At 43.4% G+C, this 25,710-nt stretch overlaps 2 protein-coding genes across 2 annotated transcripts in view; one reads left to right on the forward strand and one right to left on the reverse strand.

Annotated features, from left to right (window-relative positions):
- Positions 1–13,520: 13,520 nt before the first annotated feature.
- The window catches only part of LOC311245567 (uncharacterized protein), a 35,296-nt gene continuing 23,106 nt past the window's right edge, over positions 13,521–25,710 (reverse strand). The window contains exons 4-8 of the mRNA XM_084335460.1: positions 22,632–22,808; positions 16,851–16,854; positions 15,554–15,976; positions 14,537–15,200; positions 13,521–14,149 (exon numbers count right to left, since the gene is read on the reverse strand). Coding sequence (XP_084191586.1) covers positions 14,563–15,200; positions 15,554–15,976; positions 16,851–16,854; positions 22,632–22,808 — 1,242 coding nt within the window. The 3' untranslated portion in view covers positions 13,521–14,149; positions 14,537–14,562. The remainder of the gene's footprint in view (positions 14,150–14,536; positions 15,201–15,553; positions 15,977–16,850; positions 16,855–22,631; positions 22,809–25,710) is intronic.
- On the forward strand, positions 21,927–24,812 carry tifa (TRAF interacting protein with forkhead associated domain). Its single transcript, XM_084326446.1, has 2 exons — positions 21,927–21,989; positions 22,467–24,812. The coding sequence occupies exon 2, from the start codon at positions 22,527–22,529 to the stop codon at positions 23,130–23,132; it is 606 nt and encodes a 201-aa protein (XP_084182572.1). The 5' UTR covers positions 21,927–21,989; positions 22,467–22,526; the 3' UTR covers positions 23,133–24,812.

The following is a 25,710-nucleotide window of genomic DNA, read 5'->3' on the forward strand; positions in this document are numbered from 1 at the left end:
TCATGGTCTGTAATGTGTCAACTGGACAACGCCAGCCTCGTCTGCCAATGCCATATAGATAGCGAACGTTAACGTTTGCAAACGAAGTCAACGTCATCCAGCTGACACCACAGATCTAGATATTATTACAACGTTAGCTAGCGGCTAGCGCTAAAGCTAACCAGAGGGAAACGTTAATGTACGGTAGTCAGTGTAGCGGGAGGCAGCACTTGATTTCCATTGGCAAGAGTTTATCTCATTCTATATCACGGCACGAAAAATAAAAAAATACTTATATTAGAGCCCGGCCTGTGTTTGTCTAAATGCATCAATACCCCCCCCCCCCATTATAAGAGGCCCCTCCTTTATCGGAGGTCCCTCCTCTATTTGAGGATTTACGGTAGGTACTCGTTGTGAGCAGCAGTGAGCAGGACACGTTCGACAATCGCGATCGCCTATAGCGAACTATTGGATATTATGAAAAAGACCAAATGGATTATATGGATGATGATTATGGACGATAAGGTGCCAGACTCTGTTGGACTAAGCACTACTGGTAAAATGTAAAACAACTATAATCGAACCGACCGATGAGGTAACCTATTCGGCTCCGTGGTATAGTCTGGCCCGAGCACACAATAGTAACCTGACTGCAATGCAATGGTGAGCGAACTATTGGATATTATGAAGAAGAAGACTAAACGGATTATATGGATGATGATTATGGATGATAAGGTGCGTTTCCACCAGACTATGATGTTGGACTATGTTGGACTCAGCACTACTGGTAAAACATAAAAAAAAACTATAATCAAACGACCGACCAATGAGGAAATCTATTCGGCTCCATCTATAGTCTGGCCCGAGCAGATGAAGATTATGTATTGATCCTGTTCTGATTCAAGACACTTTTGGACTCGAAGTGAGAAATGGAGTACCTCTAAACCAAAGGTACCGAAACTCCATCATAAAACATGCGTTTATATGATCGCAACGTCGGATAAACAAGGTCTGACCTGGCAATAATATAGGTTTCAAGCGAGCAGCCGCGAGATTTGCGCATACGCTGCACAAAACACACTTTATCTCACAATCTAGAAAACCAGCCTGAAACGGGGCAATGATTATCTTGGGATTGTGAACGAACGAGGGTATGTAGAAACAAATGCTTTTTTACATGTTGGACTATAAATAGTGTTTGTCAGATGAGCCATACTATTGTCTTCATATATATATAATATATCGTGAAAATGGTCAAGAAAAGCTGGCGCCAGGCAGTACAGATGGGGAAAGATGGTGGCGCTCAATGAGTTAATCTATGCAAACATATTAAACCTGCCTTGATTTCAGTTAGGGGTTAAAACACCTTAACCCTCTAAGGTGTTTAAATTAAGGGGTTGTAAATGGTTATCAAAAGTAGAATTCAGGGGTTTTATCCCTTACATTTTTACTTAGTCTATGCAAAATTCTACTTAATTTATTTCTTAATTTACCTTAATTATTATTGAATAATAAGGTTATTTTAACTCATTCAGAGCCACGCCCATATGACCAAATTAGGGCTTGTAGGCCAGCGCTTTAGTCAATGGGAGGACGGGGATATTTGCGAACGCTTAAACTATATCTTAAATTATGGCTATGGGTCTAATACACCCGTCGCTTATCAATGACTTGCTTGCAGTCAACATGTACGAAACGGATTGTTTTTTCATCGTTAATTTTTTTTGAATACGAGTATAGTTTTGGAGATTTCTAGTAATTCCAGAGAAAGACACGATAATAGCCCTTTAGTGGAATACACAAAACACGTTGTCATTTTTCGGCTGATTTATTAATCGTTTTCAAATAAACGCTAGATTATTGATAGTATATGTGTCCTCATGTACGAAGAGAAGCGGGGTCTGAAAAATCGCTTCTCCGTACTTTGGTCGGCGCGAACCTCACACACACACACACACACACACACACACACACACACACACACACACACACACACACTCCGATGGCGGAGAAAGGAACATCTGATTACCCCAAGATTCGTAACATAAAGGCCTCACATCTGATGTCATGCAAAAAGATTAATCCAATTCCTGATCGCCATTCCAAATATCGATCGCGTCCATTGATCCAACGTTATAGTCCAAAACACATAATCCACGATGCTTCCAGTCCCCCCAGTCAATGCAATAGTATCCAGCTAAAACCTGGACCGGACTTATTTTTTTGATGCACAGTCCCAGCCAATCCAATCCAATGATGTGCAATACCATCCGGGAGACGATAGGCGGCGGTATTTGCCCTTTTGCAAGCTCAGACCCATTCCCAACGATAACATCAGGTTGGATGGATGAAAATGAATGGATATCGCTAATGAAAGAAATAACGATTAAAACACGACTATACTCATGATTGGCACGCAAGCGATGGCGAGTTAACCCGACTATCATCGTGATTGGCACGGAATGGGTTAAGGGTTTATTAAGATGTAAGATTAAGGGACTCTGCTCCCTAACAGGTAGCTCTGGCCACACAGTCGTGGTGATAGTTACAGAGAAAAATAAGAGTGGTTTAATGCCCTTTTCACAGCAACTATTTTGTCATAGAAGGGAAAACAAAAGTATAACCATAGATATAGAATAATGAATACTCTATATCTATGGCTACAGAATAATGGATACTCTATATCTATGGCTACAGAATAAAGAATACTCTATATATATGGCTACAGAATAAAAAATACTCTATCTATGGCTACAGAATAATGAATACTCTATATATATGGTTGATTTGATTTGATTTTATTGATGGTTTAAAAACACACAACAAGGATCCAAAGGATAACATGAGAGAGTAAAAAAAAAAACTTATTTCCGTCATGGTCCCAGGGTTGTTAGGCCACAACAAAAACACGACAATAACACAAAACACATACATTTAAAACATTAGAAAACTAACCTATAGCTAAAATTGTATACCCCACAATAACTAAAAACTGATTGGAAACCCATTCAAACTATAGGGGGCTATTCCTCTATTCTGTCCATGAGCCACTTCCTGACGCTTCTCTTGAAGCTGTGGAGGCTTGAGCTCTGCTTGATGGGGATAAGCAGCTTGTTCCAATCCTGGGCTCCAGAGAAAGTAAGGGAGCACTGGCCCAGTTTGGATCAGAAAGAAGCAGGCTTCAGGTTTGCTGTGCTTGCTCTAGTTCTGTGGTTGTGGGATTCATTGACCGGGGTGAAGTAGTTCTGGAGGTATCTAGGGGACCTTTGGTTTATAATATTGTGCACTATGTTCAGCCTGAGCTGGGTAACTCTGGCCTCCACAGGAAGCCAGTTTAGCTCCTGAAAGTGACTTCTCCCTATGTGGGTGCGAGGGCCAAGACCCATTACCACCCTTACCAGCTTATTTTGGGAAACCTGAAGCTTCTTTTTTATGGTCACTGTCAGGCCCTCGAACCAAGACCATACCATAGTCAAAGTGGCAGAGTACTAGGCTATTTGCCAAGGAGGTTGGCTTTCCTAGCTAGGTACCTGGTGCGGGCGTTGACTTTGCCCAGTACTTGGGAGGCCATAGCCTCCCCATCTAGGCTCCCGTCTATCATACAGCCTAGATACTTCACTTTTTTTTTGCTGTTTTAGGGTTACAGCTCCTAACTGGATGTTAAAATCCTGTGCTTTCCTGAGCTTGGGCTTGGAGCCCAATAGTACTGCCTCTGTCTTACCTAGGTGAAGAGAAAGCCTGTTGTCCGAAAGCCAACTGCTGACCCCTGCAAGTTCTTCTCCTAGCATCTGTTCTAGTGTGTTCTGATCCTTGTGTGAGACTAGCAGGGCTGAGTCGTCTGCAAATAAAAACAAGTTACATGAGCATGCTTGTCATTAATGTACAGTAAAAATAGGAGCGGTCCTAGCACGCTTCCTTGTGGGACCCCACATACAATGGGCTTGGCCTCTGACATAGTGCCACTGACCTCAACCCGCTGCACCCTATCAGAAAGGTAGGAAGAGAACCATCTGACCACTGTCTCAGACATACCCAAGGCCTTAAGCTTGGAGAGCAGTAGGTCATGGTTCACTGTGTCGAAAGCCTTCTGTAGGTCTAGAAGAACTAGCCCACACAGCTTACCTGAATCTATCTCCCTCCTGATACTGTCTGTAAGATAAAGTAGAGTAGGACTTCCTAAAGCCGGATTGGAGATCGTACAGGAGGTCAAGGCTGCTTGCATATTCCTGGACTTGTTCATGGACTATCTTCTCTAGGACTTTGGATAACACACTTAAAATTGAGACTGGTCTATAATTGCTGGGGTCAGATTTGCTCCCTTTTTTATATATAGGGATGACTTTGGCATTCTTGAAGTCGGTGGGTACCTTGCCTAGGTCCAGGGAGAGGTTAATAATATGGGTTACTGATGGAGCTATAACTCCGGCTGCATCCCTCAGAAACCTGGCACTGATGCCATCTACACCTGTGGCCTTCTTGATTTTGAGCTCACCCAGCATCGCAGACACTTTGACTACTGACACCTTGCTTAAGGAGAATGAGTTTGCCTTGACCCCTCGTTGGCTATAGTAGTTGGAAACAAAGTCATCACCAAACTGCTCTGTCTTGGGAGGTAGGTTAGGTTACACCTCTACACATCTATGACAAATCAATATGGCTAGTATGCCTATTATGGTGATTATAATAGCATCACCAATCATACCCATAATTACAGTGAAGAATGCCCCCCTGGGTATCACTGCTAGCAACACAGCCTCTCATTTTCACATTCACCCAAAAATACATGTACATGTGGTGCTCTCGCTCTCACACACACACACACACACACACACACACACACACACACACACACACACACACACACACACACACACACACACACACACACACTATCTCTCTCTCCTTCTGTTCCACCTCTCCTCGCCTCACCAGGGGCGCAGCGCCACTATGACAACACACCAGCGCCACCATGTGTTTAAAAAATATATATGTATAAACGTTTGGGGCCAGCTTAGAAACAGATGTATTGTCTAATACGAGAGAGAGAGAGAGAGAGAGAGAGAGAGAGAGAGAGAGAGAGAGAGAGAGAGGGTCCCACACTACTAGCGGTCAAATAAAATATTCCTTTATTGATCCCCTTGGGGAAATTCAGGCTTCATAGCAGCATGGGGAGGGGACGTACAGGTATACAGTAAATTTCGCTGAGTAAATTTTACTCAAACTGAGTAAAATTGTACTCACTTGGGCTCAAATGGATTCAGTTTGAGTAAAATGTACTCTGCGAAATTATATGATGGGTAATAGTAGAAACATAAATATAGGCAATAAAATGTTATCTGAATATAAAAATACGAGACATATAAACAGTGTAAACAATAGAATTAACTCTGAATATAAAAATATGAGAACAATTAACAGCATAAATAAACTGTATCCTAACTGGCATCAGGCATGATATACGTCATACATAATAAACCATGCCGGTTTTGGTGGTTGAGTCAGACACACTTAGTGGTCAGACAGGGTTTGGTGGTTAAGAGTCAGACACACTTAGTGGTCAGACAGGGTTTGGTGGTTAAGAGTCAGACACACTTAGTGGTCAGACAGGGTTTGGTGGTTAAGAGTCAGACACACTTAGTGGTCAGACAGGGTTTGGTGGTTAAGAGTCAGACACACTTAGTGGTCAGACTTACCTAATAGTTCTAGAGTTCTGCAGCTGTTGGCAGGATGCCCACGGCCACGGTTGTGGAGCCTGGTGGCACGAAGGACTGGCCGAGGCGGTTAGTGGAGTGTCGAGGGGGTATGAGTCTGTGGCTGAACGTGCTCCTCATCAGCCTGATAAGAGGCGTTCTCCAGGATAACGGCCAGCTTCCTTCTCATCCACCACCTTTAGTTTGACCAGCTCAACTCCTGCCATGGGTACGACTAGTAGATATATACGGGGGGTTATAATAATAATAATAATAATAATAATAATAATAATAATAATAATAATAATAATAATAATAATAATAAATGGACTTTGGAGAAGTCTTTATTCGGCACACAGGAACACACACAAGTGATGAGTGGCACACACACATGCAATTAGTTGGGTCGCCGATGCAATTGAGTCTCTGCACTTGCCATCGTCCTTCCCCCCAAGGGCAGCCGGGAGCACATAGGGGCGTCGGCGAGGGGCCGCGCCCCGGGGACTAATCCAAGTGGTCGTGTCCATCTTCGTCAGGGATGTGACAGCGTTAGTGATCTGTTGTGCATGTTTTTCCATTGGGTTTCTCTTAACGGGGGGGGGGGGGGACCCTTGCAAGCACGGGGAGGCCTGGGAGATACCCCACCTGGCAACGCGGAAACATGGTCCCCAAGCAGGAATCGAACCCTGGGCCTTCTGTGAAGCAACAGTGTTAACCACTACACCACCGTGAAGCATGACGTGTCTTGCAGGTAACCGCGTGAAGCCGGATACTGGGAGGTTCTGTTGCTTCACAGAAGGCTTTGGCATATTCCTCCAAACTAGCTTCCATCTTTGATAAAATAGCAAGCTTTAACATTCCATCATTTTCACTCAAACTACAAAACTGCAGCCACGATTAACAATCAATATACTGTTTTAGTCTCATATTTACAAACCCTTTCACTACCACACTACAGAAGGTTAATATTTCACTACCACACTACTGGTATTGAAAGGGTTACCCATTTGGTAGTGAAAAGGTTAACAGAAACAAACCTGCTACAGACAGCCCCAAAATACAAATAGTTTAAAACTCATATTTGTCGACGCCCCATATATCACCGTGTCCTTATGAGAAGCTTGGTTGGTCCTCTCTGACAGAGTGGCGCAGCATTGATATTCGGAAATTTGTACGGCCCTTATTGGTAAGCTACCTCCTTATACGACATCATTATTGGAATGGAATTGTGGAACCCGTTCTAGTGACTGGCTGGTGGTCGCCCGTTTGCTCTGAAAAGGGTAAATCTGCATTTCGCTATGATGCCCCTCTAGCTCATGGAATGAACTCCAACAGTCGTTAAAGCTCGAGATTCTCCCCTCTGTTGCAGTTTCACAACTTGATCGCCAACCTTTGAGAGATGAAGTGAACACACCTAAACCTTCTACTCATTTCTATTTGTGAAGCTGATAAGACGTTTTCAAAGTGAGAATAACATTCTAAAAAGGACCCATGTTTATTTCCTATATTTCTATTAGTTTGTTAATGCAACATATGAGGGCCGACGTTCCACTCTACTGGTTAAAGTTGCTTACTCGTGAGTAGTACATTCATTGATAAAGAAAAATAATGTCCACAGCCGCTCGAGTGTAAAACAAAGATATCCAAATGGTTTATTTCTCTTCCACAGTGAAGTCTTTCTTTACAGAAGTGATCCTAAAGCTATTTTCCTAAATATTCAGATCACTACTACAAGGTAAGAAAACTGTATTTTCCCAGTCTCCAAAATCACCGCCGACTCGACACATGAAAATTCCTCCACACTGGGAAGCCGTAAATCAACTTGCCGGCTCTTTCCACAGCAAAACGGTAGGCAAGGCACCCTGGTCTAGAAATGCAGACTTCAATCAATGTTGTTTAGTCTATCTGCTCAGTAGTGCTCAGCACTGTTTCAAGATGCAAACTGCCTGTTCTTCTTCTTCTTCTTATTTGAATATCATTTTAATACGCATCATGGCGTATTACTGCCCTCCGCAATTCTTTTGATGGGCTCTTCTTCTTCTTCTTTTCCCGCAGTCTACTGGAACCCGTCATCCCCTACTTTGTCCATTGGAGTGCAGCTACTGCTGCTGCTTACTGTCTGAGCCCCCCTCCGCGGGACCCTCCTTGCCCCGTGCAATCTTATTCTGAGCGTTGTCCCTCTCAGCCCCCTCACCCAATTCCCTAACCACCTCCTCCCATTCCAGACCTTCCATTCCCAAATGTTGAACCGCTATCCTAACAATCATCTTCACCATCTCTGTTCTACCCTTAGCCTCTGCCATACCAGTAACTACCCCTGCCACGAAGCCACAATACCTAATTTCTCCTCCCTTACCCTCTCTCTATCCTCCTGCTCTACCCTCTCTGCCACATGCCCTCCTCCAACCCCCTGCACCCTTTCTTGGCTGCCCTGTCCTACCCTGCTAACCGCCTCAGCATACAACAACTTACCCTCCCTTCTCACTCTCCGAACCGCGACCTCCTTCTTCATCACCTCACACCCCCTAAACGCTACACTATGCTCCCCACCACAACTACAGCACATCGGCTTCACTCCCTCTCCACACTTCCCATAGTCATGTTCCCCGCCACACCTAGCGCACCTCTGCTCCTTCCTACACGTGGTAGCTATATGGCCAAACTCCTGGCACCTATAGCACCTAAGAGGATTCTGAACAAATTCCCTAACCCTATACATCCTATGCCCTACAAACACCTCCCTAGGAACCCCGGCCTCAAACTTAATCACTACCGTCTCCGTCACTGCCCTCTCTGCTCCCCTCTTCATCCTTTCTGCACTCTTAACTATGCCATTACGCCCGTCCTCCTTTAGCTTTTCCACCAGCTGCTCTACTGCAACCTCGACCGGTACCCCAGCTATCACCCCTACATCCCCCCTCCCTCTTCTCCCCACCTTACTTATACCCACCCCCCCAATGCTCTTCATCTTCCTAGCCCTCTCCACCTGCCCCTCACTACCACACCCTACGGCCAGATTCCCATCCCACAAAACTCTCTCGTACTTTACCTCTCCTAATTGCTCGGCAATGAGTTTGGGCAACTCGAGCCTACCTACTTTCCCCTCTCCCCCTCAAGCCTGACCACTATATGAATCACTTCTTTTGCCACATCATTTCCAGCACCCTCGCCATCCGGCCCACTTACAGCAGCTGCTTGCTGCTTCTTCTTCACTAGGTTGGAGTAGCGTTAAACTTATGGGCGACGCTCATGGGCGACGCATAGCGGCTTGGAGGTGAAATGCAGCCTATTCCACAACATTAATTACTCTGTTCTTTTAAAAACTGAAAAGAAAAATATGATCTATTAACAATTTAGGTAACATAAATAATACTAATTCGTACATAAAAAAAAAAAAAAAAAGTATACAGACTATAGCTATAGTCTTCCTCTTCCACCCTTCTCCCCCCTACTCTCCACGTCACCACCCGACCCCTTACCTTACCCTTGCCCTGGCTACTCTCACTCCCATCACTGTCGTTCCTCTCCGTCCGTGTGTTCTGAGAGAATTGTTGAATACCGTAATTCCTCTAATAGTAACCGGTATTCAATTAAAAACCGGGTCTCTATTAATGACCGGGTGCGCTGTTGAGCTAAGCAATTATAAGCCGGCCTCCTAATACAAGCCGGGTTTCATGTATATTAGAGGAATTACGGTATTTCCCTCAACGGATTTACCATAGGCACTATATTTTGTTATTGTTGTTATATGCTGGCCTGGCTGTGCAGTAAATACCATATAATGGTATGGTGTTAATATTTACCAAGAGAGTAAGCTTACCTGAGAATTGTACAAAACGAAGTTATTATTATTATACCAGTATTGTGATTGCACTATTTTACTTTTTTTGACCACCTGTAATTGCAGTTTACTACCGTATTTCATACAGTACTTGGTTTCATATAAATATTCAATAAATGAACCCAGTACATTTTACTGGGTTCAAACTGACACAAAATGTTGATTTATTCATTATGATCCGTTTGAAAATTAGAAATATAGGCCTCTCTTATACATGCCTCCTCCTAATACAAGCCTGGTATCCGCTACAGTTGAAACAAATACAAGCCGGGGTTACTATTAGAGGAATTACGGTATATATACAGAAATGTTCTAGAATGTTTGGTTATGACATCATACGGTGACATAACAAACATTCTAGAATGTTCTATTATGACAAATAAGATTGTTCAATGACTTTATGCATAACATTTAACTCAATTAGCACTACTCAGTTATTATATAGAAGGCAATTGACCCAATTCAACAGTTTTAAATGAAATAATGGGTGGTGAAAGGTTTATTATGGTAGGCAGTACACAGGCAGTGTAGTACTCTAGTCCTAGACTGATTTTCACAACTTAGACTTGTGCACTGACATTCGGACTCGGAAGGTGCAGACAAAGACTCTTGACTTGTTAATTGATATTAAAAAAAAATTGTAATAGGCCCTAATCATTTGGCATAAGTGCATTTGTTTGGCTATTGTGTCACAAAGTAAATAAACTTGCTTTGAAACGGTGACCGCTGTCATTTGTTTAATGTAACCTTTTTTTATTTGTACATCAGCTCTTTGACTGCCAGAGTGGAGTGGACTCAACCTTGATGACTAACTCGTGACTCGAGATTTAGTGACTCGACTACAACACTGGGCACAGGACACATGGGTTCTTGGAGATTATACATTCAGAAAGTGGTTAGTGCTCACAAGCATGGAGGTCACTGGTAATATCCCATGATGTTAAGCACACCGCCAATACCGTTTAATCAAGGAAGAGGCCAAAATGGTTTTAAATCTTTCATTTATTCATGCAAGACGGTCAGCATTTACAGTGGTCTATGAAAAACAGATGAGTAGGCTTTAATTCACTACTAAAACATACAAAATATTTTTTTGTTTATTTACAAATGCATGTTCTTCCAGTGGTCCAGGACAGTCTGTGAACATCAATAACTCTGTCAAAGCCATAAACCAGAGAACAAGAAGATGCAAAATATTAATTGAAAAAAGAAAATAAATTCTGGTGAAGAACAGATTCATTTGTGTGATCTCACACAATAATGACCTTACTGGTTTAAGTAGTTAATGATTGTTGTGGTTCCAGAATCTGTTGAATGAAACAGTAGAATTATGGAATTTGGGAATGTGCGATTCAGGGGCCTGGAACCAGAGTAATGGTTTAGACTGAGCCATTAACCAAATTGTCATTTTAACCATCAGAACGTAACATGTCATTTCAAAGGTGCATTAAGCAGTTTAAGGTGGGGTAGAACATTTCTGAGAAATGAGCTTAACATGTCCAGCAGAAACAAGAGCAATCTTCCAGTGTCAGCTCTCTGAAAATGTCTTAAAACACCATAATTAAGAAAGTTGCCATTGTGATATAATACAGTAATCTGAGGAATAATTCCTCTTAGATAGCATATTAAGGCACAACGGAGCATCTTCTCAAGGGGGGGAAACATTTCTGGAAAAGAAATGCACCTCAGATGTTCGCATGACATTTTAGTCAAATGTGGGCTATGAGTAAAGTCAAAACAATGTCTGCACAAGGAACCATGCAGTCATGGCGCTCGTCGTCGTTTCAATCATCCACCCCCGCTCTTTGCCGATTGGTTTGGGATGCCGTTCAGTATGGCAAACCCTCCATGCGAAGGTGGACAGGGCACGGGGGTGGAATAGACCCGAGCTTCCATGTTCCACATAACTAATATTATTCAAATTGGAGGGGGCACAAAATGGCTAGCGGGGGCTATTTAACGGCCTACAACCTTTGCAGGGTTCCCAAAAAAAATCCCAGGAGTTTCGACAATCCAGGACAGCACTAGTCATAATTTACCGGTAGGCCTAGTATCAGCACATTTAACCTCGGTTTTATACCTCAATTTTAAAAAGATGCAGAGTTCATGGTGAAGTGTCTCACCTTCATTACAGGCGACTGCTACACCAGTCATAAAATGTACGTTGTCATTACGGTTGGGATTTTACAGCACTTTAAAAAAATAAGGACAATAAGCACGAGCTTGTCAAATGCCATGGCAGCCAAAACAAGATTGTGGACAGTCTAGTTTCAAACTAAATGCACATCTAGGTTTATCCGAGTGAAGGGACTAAAATGCCATTTAGACTTTCGAGGACTGCAGCAATTTTCATCCAGGATATTTGGTCATTTTAGTACATTTTCCAGGACTCAAAATCTAGTCTCTGAATGGTCCAGGTTTTCAAGGACAAGTGGGAACCGTGCCGTTGGAATGTGATACATCTTCACTGTTTAGGCTCTTTTTTTTTTAATCCTTTTTCTCCACCCGATTTTCTATTTTTCTCCCCATCCCAATTTAGTCGTTATATGCCAATTCCCCCACTCCCCTAACTGGTTGTTGTGCGCATGTTCCTCCTACTGGTCGGTACAAGGGAACCCTGAAGTCCACCGCATGCTTCCTCCGACACATGTGGAGACAGGCAGTGGCTCTTTTTTCACCTGGCAGCGAGGACTCTCATTGGTGAAGCGGAACGCGTGGGAGGTCACGCTGCCTTCACCATTTCCTGCCTTTTGCTGAGCAGGCGCCCAGACCTGACCTGTGGGCGTCGCTGTCCACAACGCCAGATTACCACCCACGACTTCCCTCCCCCTAACTCAGCAAAACAAGTTAGTATGACGATCGGCCCAAGCCGCAGGTTGTCGAGACAGCAGCCTCTTGCATTGGTGAGAAGCGCAATCGCCGCTACGCTGCCCGACCTGTTTACGCTCTTCTGCAAATTATTACAATGTGTACTTCTAAGTATGAGAGTTCTACGTGGGGGTCCTAGAGACTAGACCTAATCACACATGGGGACCGGGGCCTAATGAGCATTAACGTGGGGGACCTTGAGAAGCACTAAGATACACATACATAAGCCTGGAGGGGGGAAAAGAAACAATGCAAACACTTTTTAATTCAATTCATTTACTCAGTTATAATAATCCTTGATGTCCTGACTTACCTGGTTGTTTTGAGAAGGCCTTCTGGCAGGTTTGATGTCTCCATAGGTGATTTCAGTGGTCAGAATACTAGGACGTTATGCTCAGTGGAATGAGGCATTACATTGAAAAATATTAAAGGGGCAGTTTACCCAAAAACACATTTCCCCCTTACACAGAGTGCAGTCTATCCATCCAGATGATTATAGCATGATTTACGTAGTTTTGTCGACAGTTGCTGTGACTCCAACACAATGGAGCTGAACAGGGGTGTAGTTTGGTAGAAAATAGTAACGGTTATGATTTCTCCAATGAGACGTTTTTTTCCACCAACTGCATTTTTGCCAAGAGCCATTCAGCTACAGTGTATTGGGAGTGACGTCAGATCTCTCTCCAAAACCAGACCGATCAGGCTGAAACGATCCGAGTGGATAGATAGCACTACGGGTAAGGGGAAAATAAGCATTTTTAATTTGTATTATATATATTTTTTTTTACTTTGGGCAAACTGCCCCTTTAACCACCCCAGCATAGACATGGTTTAATTTGGCGCTTAGCGAGGCAAGGTGACATGGAGATTAGGGAGTGAAGGGCCGGGGCGCCTGGGACAATGGAAAGGGGGACATTCGTTGAAATCGACGTGATTTATAAAACGAGCTTATCGTCGTTCAACACAGACTGAAAAAAGTTACAAGATTTCATGTGTGTCATGATTATATTGGCGAGTGGCTCGTCGACTCAGCATTTTAATTAAAGGATCCATTTGAATTCAGGAGGTGCGTCAGACTAGTGAACTATCATCGATGGGCAGGACTCCACCGAGCACATTTTATCAATAACATCAGCATCACGTCACAATTCAGTTCTTTATTGAAAACACAGGTCCGACAATGGAAAGGTACATTTGTACGCTTTGCGGTGACTAACCTACAAACAATTGCTTTACCTATGTAATTAAGTTTAGCTAGTCCATTCTTTCATTTTTTTTAACGTCGTAGTCGTTAAGTTGTGCACAATAACGCCAGGCGCAGAATTTCATGGCCATTTAACTGTTGTTCTACAGATGGTGGAACTAGCGTGCACAGCAAACAGAACATTAATCAATTTTAAATAGATCTACAGTAACAAGTATTCTGCGTCACAACATGTGCTGAAGGGCTCAGCCTCCTGCCACAGAACAGCATCACAACACTAAAGATTTGAACGAAAAGTTTAAAAAAAACGCCTAACTTAGGCCACTGTGTCTAATGTTAAAATAGCTACAGCAGGAAAAAAAATAAGGGCAAAACAATACGAGTGTAAAAACTGTTTCCAAAATAAAAGTCTCAAAGAAAGACGAGGACGTCGGCTTTTATGGGTCCCTCCTGTGAGTTGCGGGCGAACGAAACGCGGCCACAGGCGAGGATATCGTGTCACGTGCACCAGGGAGACGGCGTGTGGCGACGCAGGTCGGATGACAATCCCGTCGAATAGTAATAAACCTGGAAAGAGAGCAAACCACACAAGTCAACCAACTGTAGAGACAAACTGCACGTCGCTCCATGTTAACCGCCTTTAGATCCTGTGACCTCGGGTTCTGCAGCGTGAGCCGGTTTCTTTCACAGCGGAAAGATATAAACGTAGGTCACAGACTGCCGGCGACGCCCCAAATCTACTACAGACTGATATCGTTTTTAGTGCAAACCCGTGTCTGCCAACGAGAATAGAGTAATCGATTCACGCATGCTTTTTTCAGGTGTTACTCCCCCACTGTTTTCAGGTCTTACTCCCCCCCTCCCCACAAGATCTACAATATGCAGGCATGGCAGCAGGAACGCACTCTTTCGCGGCAGCACACGTATTGTTTCGAGACACTTGACTAATCTCACCTTGGTTCACACGCCGGGGGCTCACTTTAATAAGCGTAGCGGGCTGCCGAAGGCGGCGGCAAACGATCCGCATAGGGGTCCCTGGCACGGGGCACGCCGTACGCCGGGGGCCGAGGCACCGGGGAGAGACGGGAGCGCTCGTAGGAGTAGCCGTTACCGGCGGGCGCCATGGGCGGAGGCGCCCTCCTGATGGGGCTGCGTTCTCTGGCGTAGTACGAGGACGGAGGAGGTGGGAGGGGTCGACGGTCGTAGGGGTCGTGGGGAGCCGCCATGAGGCGGTCTCTCACAACGGCCGAGGGGGGCGGGGGAGGAGGGGGGATGGGGCCGGCGCGCCGGTCCTCGTAGGCCGAGAGGCTGTAGGGGGCGGGGCGCGCCCTGTATTTCTCATAGTAATCCACCACACCGTAGCCTTCCCTCTCGCGCTCGTAGGGGCGCTCGGGGTAAACTGCGCGTCTAGGGGGAGGGGGTGGTGGAGGGGGGGCGGGGTAACCTGGGGGCAGGTGACCGAGGCGCCCTCTCATGTAGCCGGGCGGGGGAGGCTCGTGCCTCTCCCCTGGGTACCGTTGGGGCCAGTATCCGCCCCTCTCGTGGGGAGGGGGCGGGTAGTCCTCTTCTTCATCCTGTCTGGCGCGGCTCTTTGATATCTGGACATGGATACGTTTGTCTAAAAACAGAATAAAAAAAGTTTTACGTTAACTAGAATCAACATTGTTCAACAAGAAGACTCATAACATACCCGTGATTCTGAAAACGAAATTGTTTGTTCTTTTAGTCATACGTGAGGCAACAATGGAAAAATATTACTTTAAAATAGTCGTTTGGTAACTTTCAATGTTCCAACTTCACTGCACTATACACCTAACTTCCGCAAACTATAACCCCCAACTTCAGCACACTATAACACTTACCTAACTTCAGTGCACTATAAGGCCTACCATCATCTAACTTCAGCACTCTATTACACTCAACTTCCGCAAACTACAATACCTAACTGCAGCGAACGTCTAAGTGACTCACCTTGGAACTCTGCATTATCCAGTCCCTTTATGGCGTCCATGGCCTCGTCAGAGTTGGCCATGTGCACAAAGGCGAAGTTCTTGACGATGGCGCACTCACTGACTGTGCCGTATTCTTCGAACAGCGCACGGAGCTCGTCGTCTGCGCCCTTCTCCACGTTGCCCACATGCAGCTTCACAGCGCCCTGGTTCTTGCCGTGACTCGCCTCCACGTTGATGGGCGTGTTGTGGAGCTTGTATTGGTGCAGGGTCTTTATGGCTTTGGTGGCCGCCTTGCGGTCATCCATGTGGATAAAGGCAAAGTTCTTGATGATGGCGCACTCCGTGACCGTGCCGTACTCACTGAAGAGTGCCTGGATCTCTTCTTGGTCTGCCTCCCGGGGGAGATTCCCCACGAAGATCTTCACCATGGTAACAGATGTGTCTTAAAGGGGCCTGGTGGTGAAGACATGACACAGGGAGATAAGGACAGAGAAGGAATTGCAACATGGTCTGCAGCACTGCTGGGTAATGAGTAGAATGTACCAATTGTAGCCTAAATAAGAATATAAAAAAATTATTAATAATAGATCCATTATAGGTGCAGCGATTTAGGAATCTTACCTTTCTATTTAGAATTGATTGAAACAGGTTGTGACTAGCTGGACAAAAATATAAAGTACTGCTACAATAAATAAGTAGGCGTACAAGGTCAACAGAGCACAAAACAAAAGTAATGTGATTGTTTTAGAGAAAACATTAAATGCAACCAGTGCAAGCAGAAGGAGCTAAGATAAGATAAGATATTCCTTTATTGATTCCCTTGGGGGGAAATCAGGTATCATAGCAGCAGGGGGGGTACAGGTAGTAGAAGACATACAGGTACAGGTCACAGAATTATAGTATAGTGGGAAAGTAAAAATAGAATAAAAAGGCGGTGTAAACAATATAATTAACTCTGGACATGAGCATATCGCAACAAGGTGCGAGCTGAGGGTATGTCTGTCCTACAATTCTCGAAGTCAACTTTCCTGTCTTTTTAACTTTCTGTCTAAGTGCATGTCTATCTATGGCTTGGGGGGAACATGCACTTAGAATCACCAGAAAGGCGTTCGAAATAGTGAAATGCCATGTTGACCTCAATATAAAACAAATGATATGAAAAGGTTATGAAATGAACAAGAAAAGAATGTGATCAAATGTGTAATAAAAACGGAGCTCAACGCATACATTTGATCGTAGACATCAGTTTGTTTCCCCAACACCAAGATGGCGGCGATCTCGTGACGTCAGTGTCTTCGAGAATACTACTACTAGACCCGTCTGGAGACGCAAGAGGACCACCACACCAGTTTAACACGGGGGTGAATCATCAGTTTAACTAAAGATGGCAGGAAGTTCAGATAGCAGATGCATTTCCTCGCGCGCCTAATATCCCTACATGCGCGCGCAGTCTCGAGGGAGACTAGCAACGCGGTAGCTAACGTTAGGCCTATCGCTCAATTCCCAGCCTTCATTGTCAGCTAACGTTAGCGTTATACGTCTTTATACGGCATGGATCAGGATATGTCCAAACAAATGACAAAGCACCAACCTCGGATATTGTTTCGGTAACGCGTTCCGCGTTTTGGCTAACTAGATTACAGTATGAGCCAAGTCCAAATGATTTAGCTGGACAAGCTAACGTTAGCTATCCGCGCACCATGCCCCCGTGGTCGGCTCAACACAATGCATATGGAGCCACACTAACATTAGACACGATTTATCTTCGCAGTATCAACCTTCTACACGGCTTAAATAATGTTACGTAAACAGTGTATTTTAGTTTATCTGTGTATTCGCGTGTAATTGCCCAATAACATTACATCGCATTTAAATTCACAAACCTTTCTTGTTCTAGGGATCACCGGTCTGGTCGTCTTGTGTTGTGTTGAATGGCGATTATGGCGGCGTCGCTCAGTGTCTTTGACATGGAAGGTCCCGCCCACTACCGTAGTCTGTAGGAGCCCCATTGGCTGCTCAGGCTATGGTTGTAACAATGACGACGTGGAACCGCGGATCATTTTTTTTCAGATATACATTTGGGACCAGTTAATCCTATTATTCGAATGCTGTTGTTGCTATGGACACCTATTAAACATATTAAAACCAAACTGGCAAGGAGCATTTCAGTTATAAACAAAGCAAAGCAAGTCCTGGATCCAATGTAATAAAAAAAAGGCACTAGATTCTTGTACGGATGCGTGTAGTCTTTTACGCGTGATTTTTTTCCGTAGCCGCATTTCTCGGAGACGCTCTCTGATTGGCCGACGCCTGTTTCTACACTTAAGCTTAGGCACTCTTCGAAGTTGGTTAAGGTTAGAGTTTGTCTTAGAGCGTGACGGCAAGTTCTGTTTCGACGGTTAAGCTTAGGCACTCTTTCGGAGTTGGTTAAGGTTAGAGTTTGTCTTAGAGGTAAGTTAGAGCATGGCGATAGAACGCCAGGTAGTTTGCAGGCTGTTTGACGTGGAAATGGACAAAGACACAGCTCGTCACGCGATTGGGCAAACGCGTCAGTGGCCAATCAGAGAGCGTCTGCCAGAAATGCGGCTAGGTTTAGAAATAACGCCACGCGTACCGGATCGCGCTCCTCTCTGGTATTGATTGATTGAAAACTTTATTAACAGATTGCAGAATGGGTACAATACAGTACGGCTCAATACAAACAATTTTAAGAGGATGCAGACCAGAAAAAGACTTTAGTCTTGTTTACATAACATCAGGGTCCCTCATTTTAAATTCATCAAGACATTTATGACATACATGACATAGATATACAGTACTGTTTCATCAAGAACATTTATGACATACAAGACATGGCATATACACAATATACAGTAAGAAAGATATCTTAAAAGATCTTGGTAAACAAGAATACCCTGAAGACTCTGGCAGGAGCACTCATTCAAGGGTACTACCTGAATGAATGAATGAATGAATGAATGAATGAATGAATGAATGAATGAATGAATGAATGAATGAATGAATGAACCTCCTCCCACTTGGTCTGATTCTCCGTAAATACAACATCAATTTCCACCCTCCCTCCCTCTTCCCTCTGTGCCTGTTTACAGGAAATCAAATCCTGGTTCACTTCAAATTTCCTCAAACTAAACAGTGATAAAACAGAGGTAGTCCTCATTGGCTCCAAGTCCACACTCAAGCACCCCAGTTTCACCCTCACCATAGACAACTCCTTGGTTTCCCCTTCCCCCCAGGTCAAGAGTCTGGGTGTCGTCCTCGACAGCACCCTATCATTCCATTCCCACATCAATAACACCATCCGGTCCGCCTACTTCCACCTTCGCAACATCAACCGCAATATACATATGATGGGGAGGGGACTGTACATTAGGAGGGGGTGGGAGAGAAATATACATACGGTGGGGTGGAGACTGTACATTTGGAGGGGGTGGGAGAGAAATATACATACGGCGGGGAGAGAATATATACATGCGGTGGGGAGGAGACTGTCTATTAGGAGGTGGTGGGGGGTTTGGGCATTTACGGTGGCCAGTTTCTAATTGCAGCCTCCTGTAGGTGCTCTTTAAGAGCGGTTTTGAATGTGGGTAGGGATTCACATTCCTTTACAGCTTTGGGTAGGGCGTTCCACATTGATGTGGCATAATTGCTAAACGTGTTTAGTCCCTTGTTTGAGCCGAATCTGGGTTTAACATGATTTGTTGAGCTTCTTCTGGTGTAGTGGTTGTGGTATTCACTGACCTTTGGGAAGTATTTTGACATGTACATGGGTACCTTAGTCGTATAGTGTATCTTGTAGACCAGGCCCATTGCAAGTTGCTGTACTCTGTCGTCTACTCTAAGCCATCCTAGGTTGTCAAAGTGGGCAGCGGTGAGGTGGGTTCTAGGAGTAAGGTCAAGCAGTAGTCTGACCAGTTTGTTTTGTGTCATTTTGTTTTTAGCGTCTTTGAGGTGCTTTGGTACCATGAGGTGCAAGCATAGTCGTAGTAATAATAATAATAATGCATTTTTTATTTATAAGGCGCCTTTCAAGACACTCAAGGTCTCCGTACAACAATTTAAAAACAGTTAATTTACAATCACAATCCATTTAAAAAATAAAATCAGACATACGCCTGCCTAAACAGGTGGGTTTTGAGGTGGGTTTTAAATGGGATGATGGAGTCAATGTTCCTGATGTCGGGGGGGAGGGAGTTCCAGAGGCGGGTGGCAGAGCAGCTGAAGGCTCTTGACCCCATGGTGGACAGACGGGCTGGGGGGACGGTCAGGTTGATGGAGGAGGCAGACCTGAGGGACCGGGTGGGAATGTTGATGTGGAAGAGGTCGGACAGGTATGGAGGGGCGAGGTTATGGATGGCCTTGAATGTATGGAGGAGGATCTTGTAGTCTATGCAGTGTTTAATAGGAAGCCAGTGTAGTTGGTGTACGAGGGTGATGTGACTGATGACAGGGGTTCTGGTGATTATACGGGCAGCAGTGTTCTGGACCAGTTGGAGCTTCTTCTGGTGTAGCGGTTGTGGTATTCACTGACCTTTGGGAAGTATTTTGACATGTACATGGGTACCTTAGTCGTATAGTGTATCTTGTAGACCAGGCCCATTGCAAGTTGCTGTACTCTGTTGTCTACTCTAAGCCATCCTAGGTTGTCAAAGTGGGCAGCGGTGAGGTGGGTTCTGGGGGTAAGGTCAAGTAGTAGTCTGACCAGTTTGTTTTGTGATGTTTGTAATCTTGTTTTTAGCGCCTTTGAGGTGCTTTGGTACCATGAGGTGCAAGCATAGTCGTAGTACCCTTGAATGAGCGCTCCTGCCAGAGTCTTCAGGGTATTCTTGTTTACCAGAGAGGAGATCCGGTACAAGAATCTAGTTCGTTGGTTGACTTTTTTTATTACATTGGATGCCATTTTGTCACAGGAAAGATTTGCCTCTAGGATGGAACCCAGGTAGGTAATTTCGTCTTTCCTTGTGACAATATTGTCCCCCACTGTAACTGAGAAGCCGTCGGTCTTGCTGAGTTTGTTATTTGAACCGAAGAGAATGGACTCTGTTTTGCCCACACATTTAATTTTAAAAGATACAGTTTTCGAACGACCATGAAAAGTCTTTGTATTTCAATTTGTGGAGTACAATTATGGAATGGTCTGATTGTGGAGTTAAAGCAATGTCAAAACATAAAACAGTTTAAAATAAAATATAGTCAAATGGTTTTCCAGAGGTACAGAGACGAAGAAGGGGTTTGATAACTGGCTGTATGTATATAAATGGCTAAAGAAACTATGCAGGGTAACCTACAGTTTTGGCAAATAATAATTTTATTATTCAAACGTTTTTGTTAACTAAGTAACATTTTCATTATGTCTGACAATAACGAGAGCATTTAGTAAAGTATGAATTAGTAAAGTTACTAAAGTATGATCTGATAGATAAGTGTATACTTCTTCCCACTCCTTTTTATGTAATGACCAAAACATTTTTTTTTTGTGACTTTAGTTTTGTGTTTTTTTGTTAGTTTCTTTATATACATTTATTATTTGAATGGCTTAAGGCTATATCTGTACTTGTTGTTTGTTTGTTGTTGCATATTTGAAATAAACTTCAATCAAATCAAATCTCCCTAGGGGGAAAACATCAATGGCATCATGGTTCAATGCGTTATTTCTTTATTTAGAATAGAATATAATAGAATTTGTATTGATCCCGAGGGAAATTCAGCAAATACAATCCGACAAAAGAGTACTTCACTCACCAAAGGCATGTTAATTTTTCTTGTGTGAAATCTTTTTTTGAGTCTTTCCTTTCTTCTTAGGCCTAGTCAATCAATAGCTATTGTCAGTGGTTCAGTTTCGATGTCAGAGATAGGCTACCCACCAATCATGCTGAAATAAAGAATGGACAAAGCCAAAGGTAGTATTTATTCATACTCTCTAGGCTTGCATTAAAACGAGTTAATCAACAACTCCCATTTCCGCTCTGCTTTCATGTTGCGCTCTCTGGGAAATTGCAAATGGTTGTTGCTAGATCTGACGGCCCGGGAGAACATGTTTACGTTTATTTAAAATGTTTAGGTAGTGGGAGTGGTTAAGGTTATGGGTGGGCGTATAAACAGACTTTCAGGTAAAAAAGTATGACGACTTGCGGCATTGCAGCTTAGTAAAAAAAAGAAAACGACCCCCAATAAAACGCAGACGACCCTGTCCGATCTAGAAAGCCGTTTTTTGGCTGCTGACAAAAGAAGAACCATCAAACTTGTAGGATGTAGCCTGTAGGAGGAGCCGCTCGCGTGGGGAAGTCTTTTCTTCCTGTTTTCTTCTCAGCAACCAATGACGTATCACAATCACCGTTATATTAGTTCATTCTCAAGTGTAGTTCCTGGTCTGTGAACAAAGTACTGACATTGCTGTATCTTCAACGTCTGGTTAAGAAAGTCAACATAGTCTACAGGTAAGATTGCATACATATGGCAAAAAGACTGATTATAGGCTGAAATTATTGTATTTGTTATTGTTTTCTTCTACACTTGTGAACCATCTCGATCTATGTAGAATTGGAAATATATAAATGTTATTTTCCTTCTCAAACTACAGCCTATCATCACTGTAATAGGGCAATACTCTGCCTACAGAAGACAACTGTATATATATCTATCTATCTATATCGGTATGTCATGTATGTCATAAATGTCATGATGAATTGAAAATGGGGGACCCTGATGTAAACAAGACGAAAGTCTTTCTCTGGTCTGCATCCCCTTAACGATTGTGTGTATTGAGCCGTACTGTATTGTACCCATTCTGCAATCTGTTAATAAAGTTATCAATCAATCAATCAAAACTGTCAGTTATAATTTACTTTAAACTGCAAATCACCTCCTACATGTACAATTGTAAACGTTTTACTTTCCTTTCTCTCAAACCACAGACTATCATCGCTGGAATAGCCCTAGATCGGTATTCTCCACCAGAGTTCATAGGGGCGATCATGGAGGTGTCCCGGGCGATGGAGATGATGGAGACTGAGGAGGATCTGTTAACCTGCCTGCGTGTTAAGCTGTACCACCCTCAGCAGAGTGCCACAGGCCCCTACCGTCTGCTTCCCCTGGGTAACAGTCACAAGCAGCCCGCAGAGGACCCCCTGAGGCTGGGACGGGACGGCCAGGCCTGCACCTTCGCCTTGGCTGACAACCGGGTGTCCCGGAAGCAGCTGTCCTTCCAGGCTTACCGCACTCCCCGTGGTCCCGAGATGCTCTTCACCGTCCAGAACCTGAGTCAGAGGGGGCAGGTAACAGTCAGCGGGTTGGCGCTGGGCTACCTGGAGAGGACGGACCTTCAGGACAAGGCCCTGATCCGGTTCGGAGCTCACGAGATGCTGGTGGTCCGTGAGCCGGGCGAGGCTAAGGGGAGCTTCGAGGTGAAGTTTGAGGTGCTACCGGTTCCTCCCTCCAGGGAGATGGGAGTAGACGTCCCCAGTGTCGCACCTGTCATGGATACAGGTTCAGGTGATACAGGTGTGACCGACTGCTTTCCATCTGCTCTCAGGAGTCGAGAGCCTCTGGAGACTGATGAGACTCTCATGTGCCCTATATGACGAAGCAGAGCTGCCGCTATGCCTGTACATCACACAGCCTGCAAAACACTCTCACAGTGGAATGTCATCCAACTCTCAAGTTTCAAGTTCAAGTTTGTTTATTAAATATCACAATAAAATACACATACTTTACGGTGAAATGCTTGGTTCTGTATGAGCCGCTGAGAGTGTGCTTCATACAGTAAAAAAAGTAAGTAAGAACGTAAGTTTAAAAAAACAAAAAAAAAACAAAAAAAAAAAGTAATGAGTAATATACAATATGTATATACAATCTAAAGTAGTACAAATCTACTGGGATCTCCATGTAGGAGTGTGGAGGGAAGGCACAACATCCTCATATTCATATAAAACAGTATTTATTGTTAATAAAGAAATAATTTTCATGGCCCACCCTACTGGGCTAAGACTGACCACTGCTGTTCCTTTTGTAATGAGAAAGCAAAGTCATGCCTTGTAAATCATCACGTTTTATTTGAGTTATGCTAGATCTGCATGATACTGTGTATGTATATAGCGCTTACAATAAGTACGTTTTCAAAGCGTCTATTTAAAATCCTTTAATGTTAAATCAAAGTATTAGACTAGACTATGATGTAATCATTGTTTTGATAATGACTAACCAAAGAAAAAGTTATGTGTTATGTGTTAAGTGTTATGGTTTAGTTAGCTGTAATCATTGTTTTTAGTGATGCACTGATGTGAAACGCATTTTCTTTTTTTACTTTTGTAATTTATTTTCAGAAATGACTGATATTTTGAAACAATTTAATACCAAAACATGTTAAATAAAAATACATTTTTATAAAGGATACAAGTGTGTCCTGAATTCACAATATGGATAAGCCAACCCTGAGTATTCTCAATAGACATCTAACTCACTTGAGAGAAAACAGTAGGCCTTAAATGGCCAAAGCCAAAATATTGGTATTATATCGGCGTCCGATATTATATTTTAACATCGGAACGATACCGATGTATAAAACAAAATTACCATATCGGCGGCCGATATAACGTGCACCACTGTTTTGTTTTGATAACGACTAACCAAAGAAAAAGTTGTAGTGTTAAGGTTAGTTTGTATGCTGTAATCTTGTTTTGATCATGACTAACTGGAGAAAAAATGGTAGTGTTAAGGTTATTTTGTATGCTGTAATCTTGTTTTGATAATGACTAACTGGAGAAAAAATTGTGTTAAGGTTATTTAGTTTGCTTTAATCATTGTTTTGATAACGACTAACCAAAGAAAACTTTCTACAGTGTTAAGGTTAGTTTGTTTGCTGTGATCTTGTTTTGATAATGACTAACTGGAGAAAAAGTTGTAGTGTTAAGGTTATTTAGTTTGCTTTAATCATTGTTTTGATAACGACTAACCAAAGAAAAAGTTTTACAGTGTTAAGGTTAGTTTGTTTGCTGTGATCTTGTTTTTATAATGACTAACTGGAGAAAAAGCTGTACAGTGTTATGGTTATTTTGTTTGCTGTAATCTTGTTTTGATAATGACATTGTTTGTACCTAATGTAGCTACATGTTTAATTTGATTTAAGTGGCTTCTTCACTTCCTGTTCCACCTGACGTCCGACCGCAGCGTCAACTTGTAGTTTCTAGTAACGATGTGGCTAGTAGTTGTTTTAATAGTTGTGTATATTGAATAATGCCATATGACCAGGCATCGTATGGCCATAGTCCTTATTGTATATTTTTGTAAATAATAAATGGGTTTGTGCCAAATCCCCAAAGCGACAATGTCTGTTAAGCTATTGTGCTAAGCTATCCTGGTGCTATTATTTTGATGCTGACAAGTTAGTTGACGCCACACAGCCAGACACGTTACAACACAAATCAAATCAAATTTATTTGTAAGGCCCGACAACACACGTTAATGTCCCCATGGGCCGGACACGTCTTCTTTAAACAAGTCAAGAAGAAACATAACAATAAGTCAAGAACAAAACAAGAACACCATAAGGTCCAACAAATTTAAAATAAATGCAAAATAAATGAATGAATGCAAACACTCCCAGACATACCCCACGTGAAGGTAAGGAAAAACTCACTAAAACCTAACAATAGGAAAAAATGTACCACATGCAGTGTGGAGAAGAGAAACCTTAGAAGGGCCATAGAGAGTTCCCATGTTTGTAGTGGGCGGAGATGGAGCACCAGCAGAACCATAGTATACAAGAAAATTGTGAAATAGAGCAATAGATAGAACCACTGCAAGCGCATGGACACAGGGTGAGATACGAGACAACAGCCCAGGGCCGCACGCCCCGTGGGGGCAGGAGGAGCCACTCAGAAGGTTCAGCACTGCAGGCCAGACAGAAGGCGGCACGAAGCCGTTCCACGGGACCGGTCGAGACAGAGGCCAAAAGGTTCTCCCATGTCTGTAGAAAAGACATGGGAGAAAATAGACATCCTAACTAAACTAGACAGATTAATCTAAAGGTCAGTCCCCGACCAGGTGAGATCAGGGTAGGTTGAAGGAGAGAGAGAAAAGATGGGTCTTAAGCAGGGATTTAAAAGCTTCGACAGAGCAGGCGCCCCTGACGACGGCAGGTAATTTGTTCCACAGGTAGGG

Source organism: Notolepis coatsorum (assembly GCF_963971535.1).
Source record: "Notolepis coatsorum genome assembly, chromosome: 1".
In the NCBI taxonomy this organism is placed as follows: Eukaryota; Metazoa; Chordata; class Actinopteri; order Aulopiformes; family Paralepididae; genus Notolepis; species Notolepis coatsorum.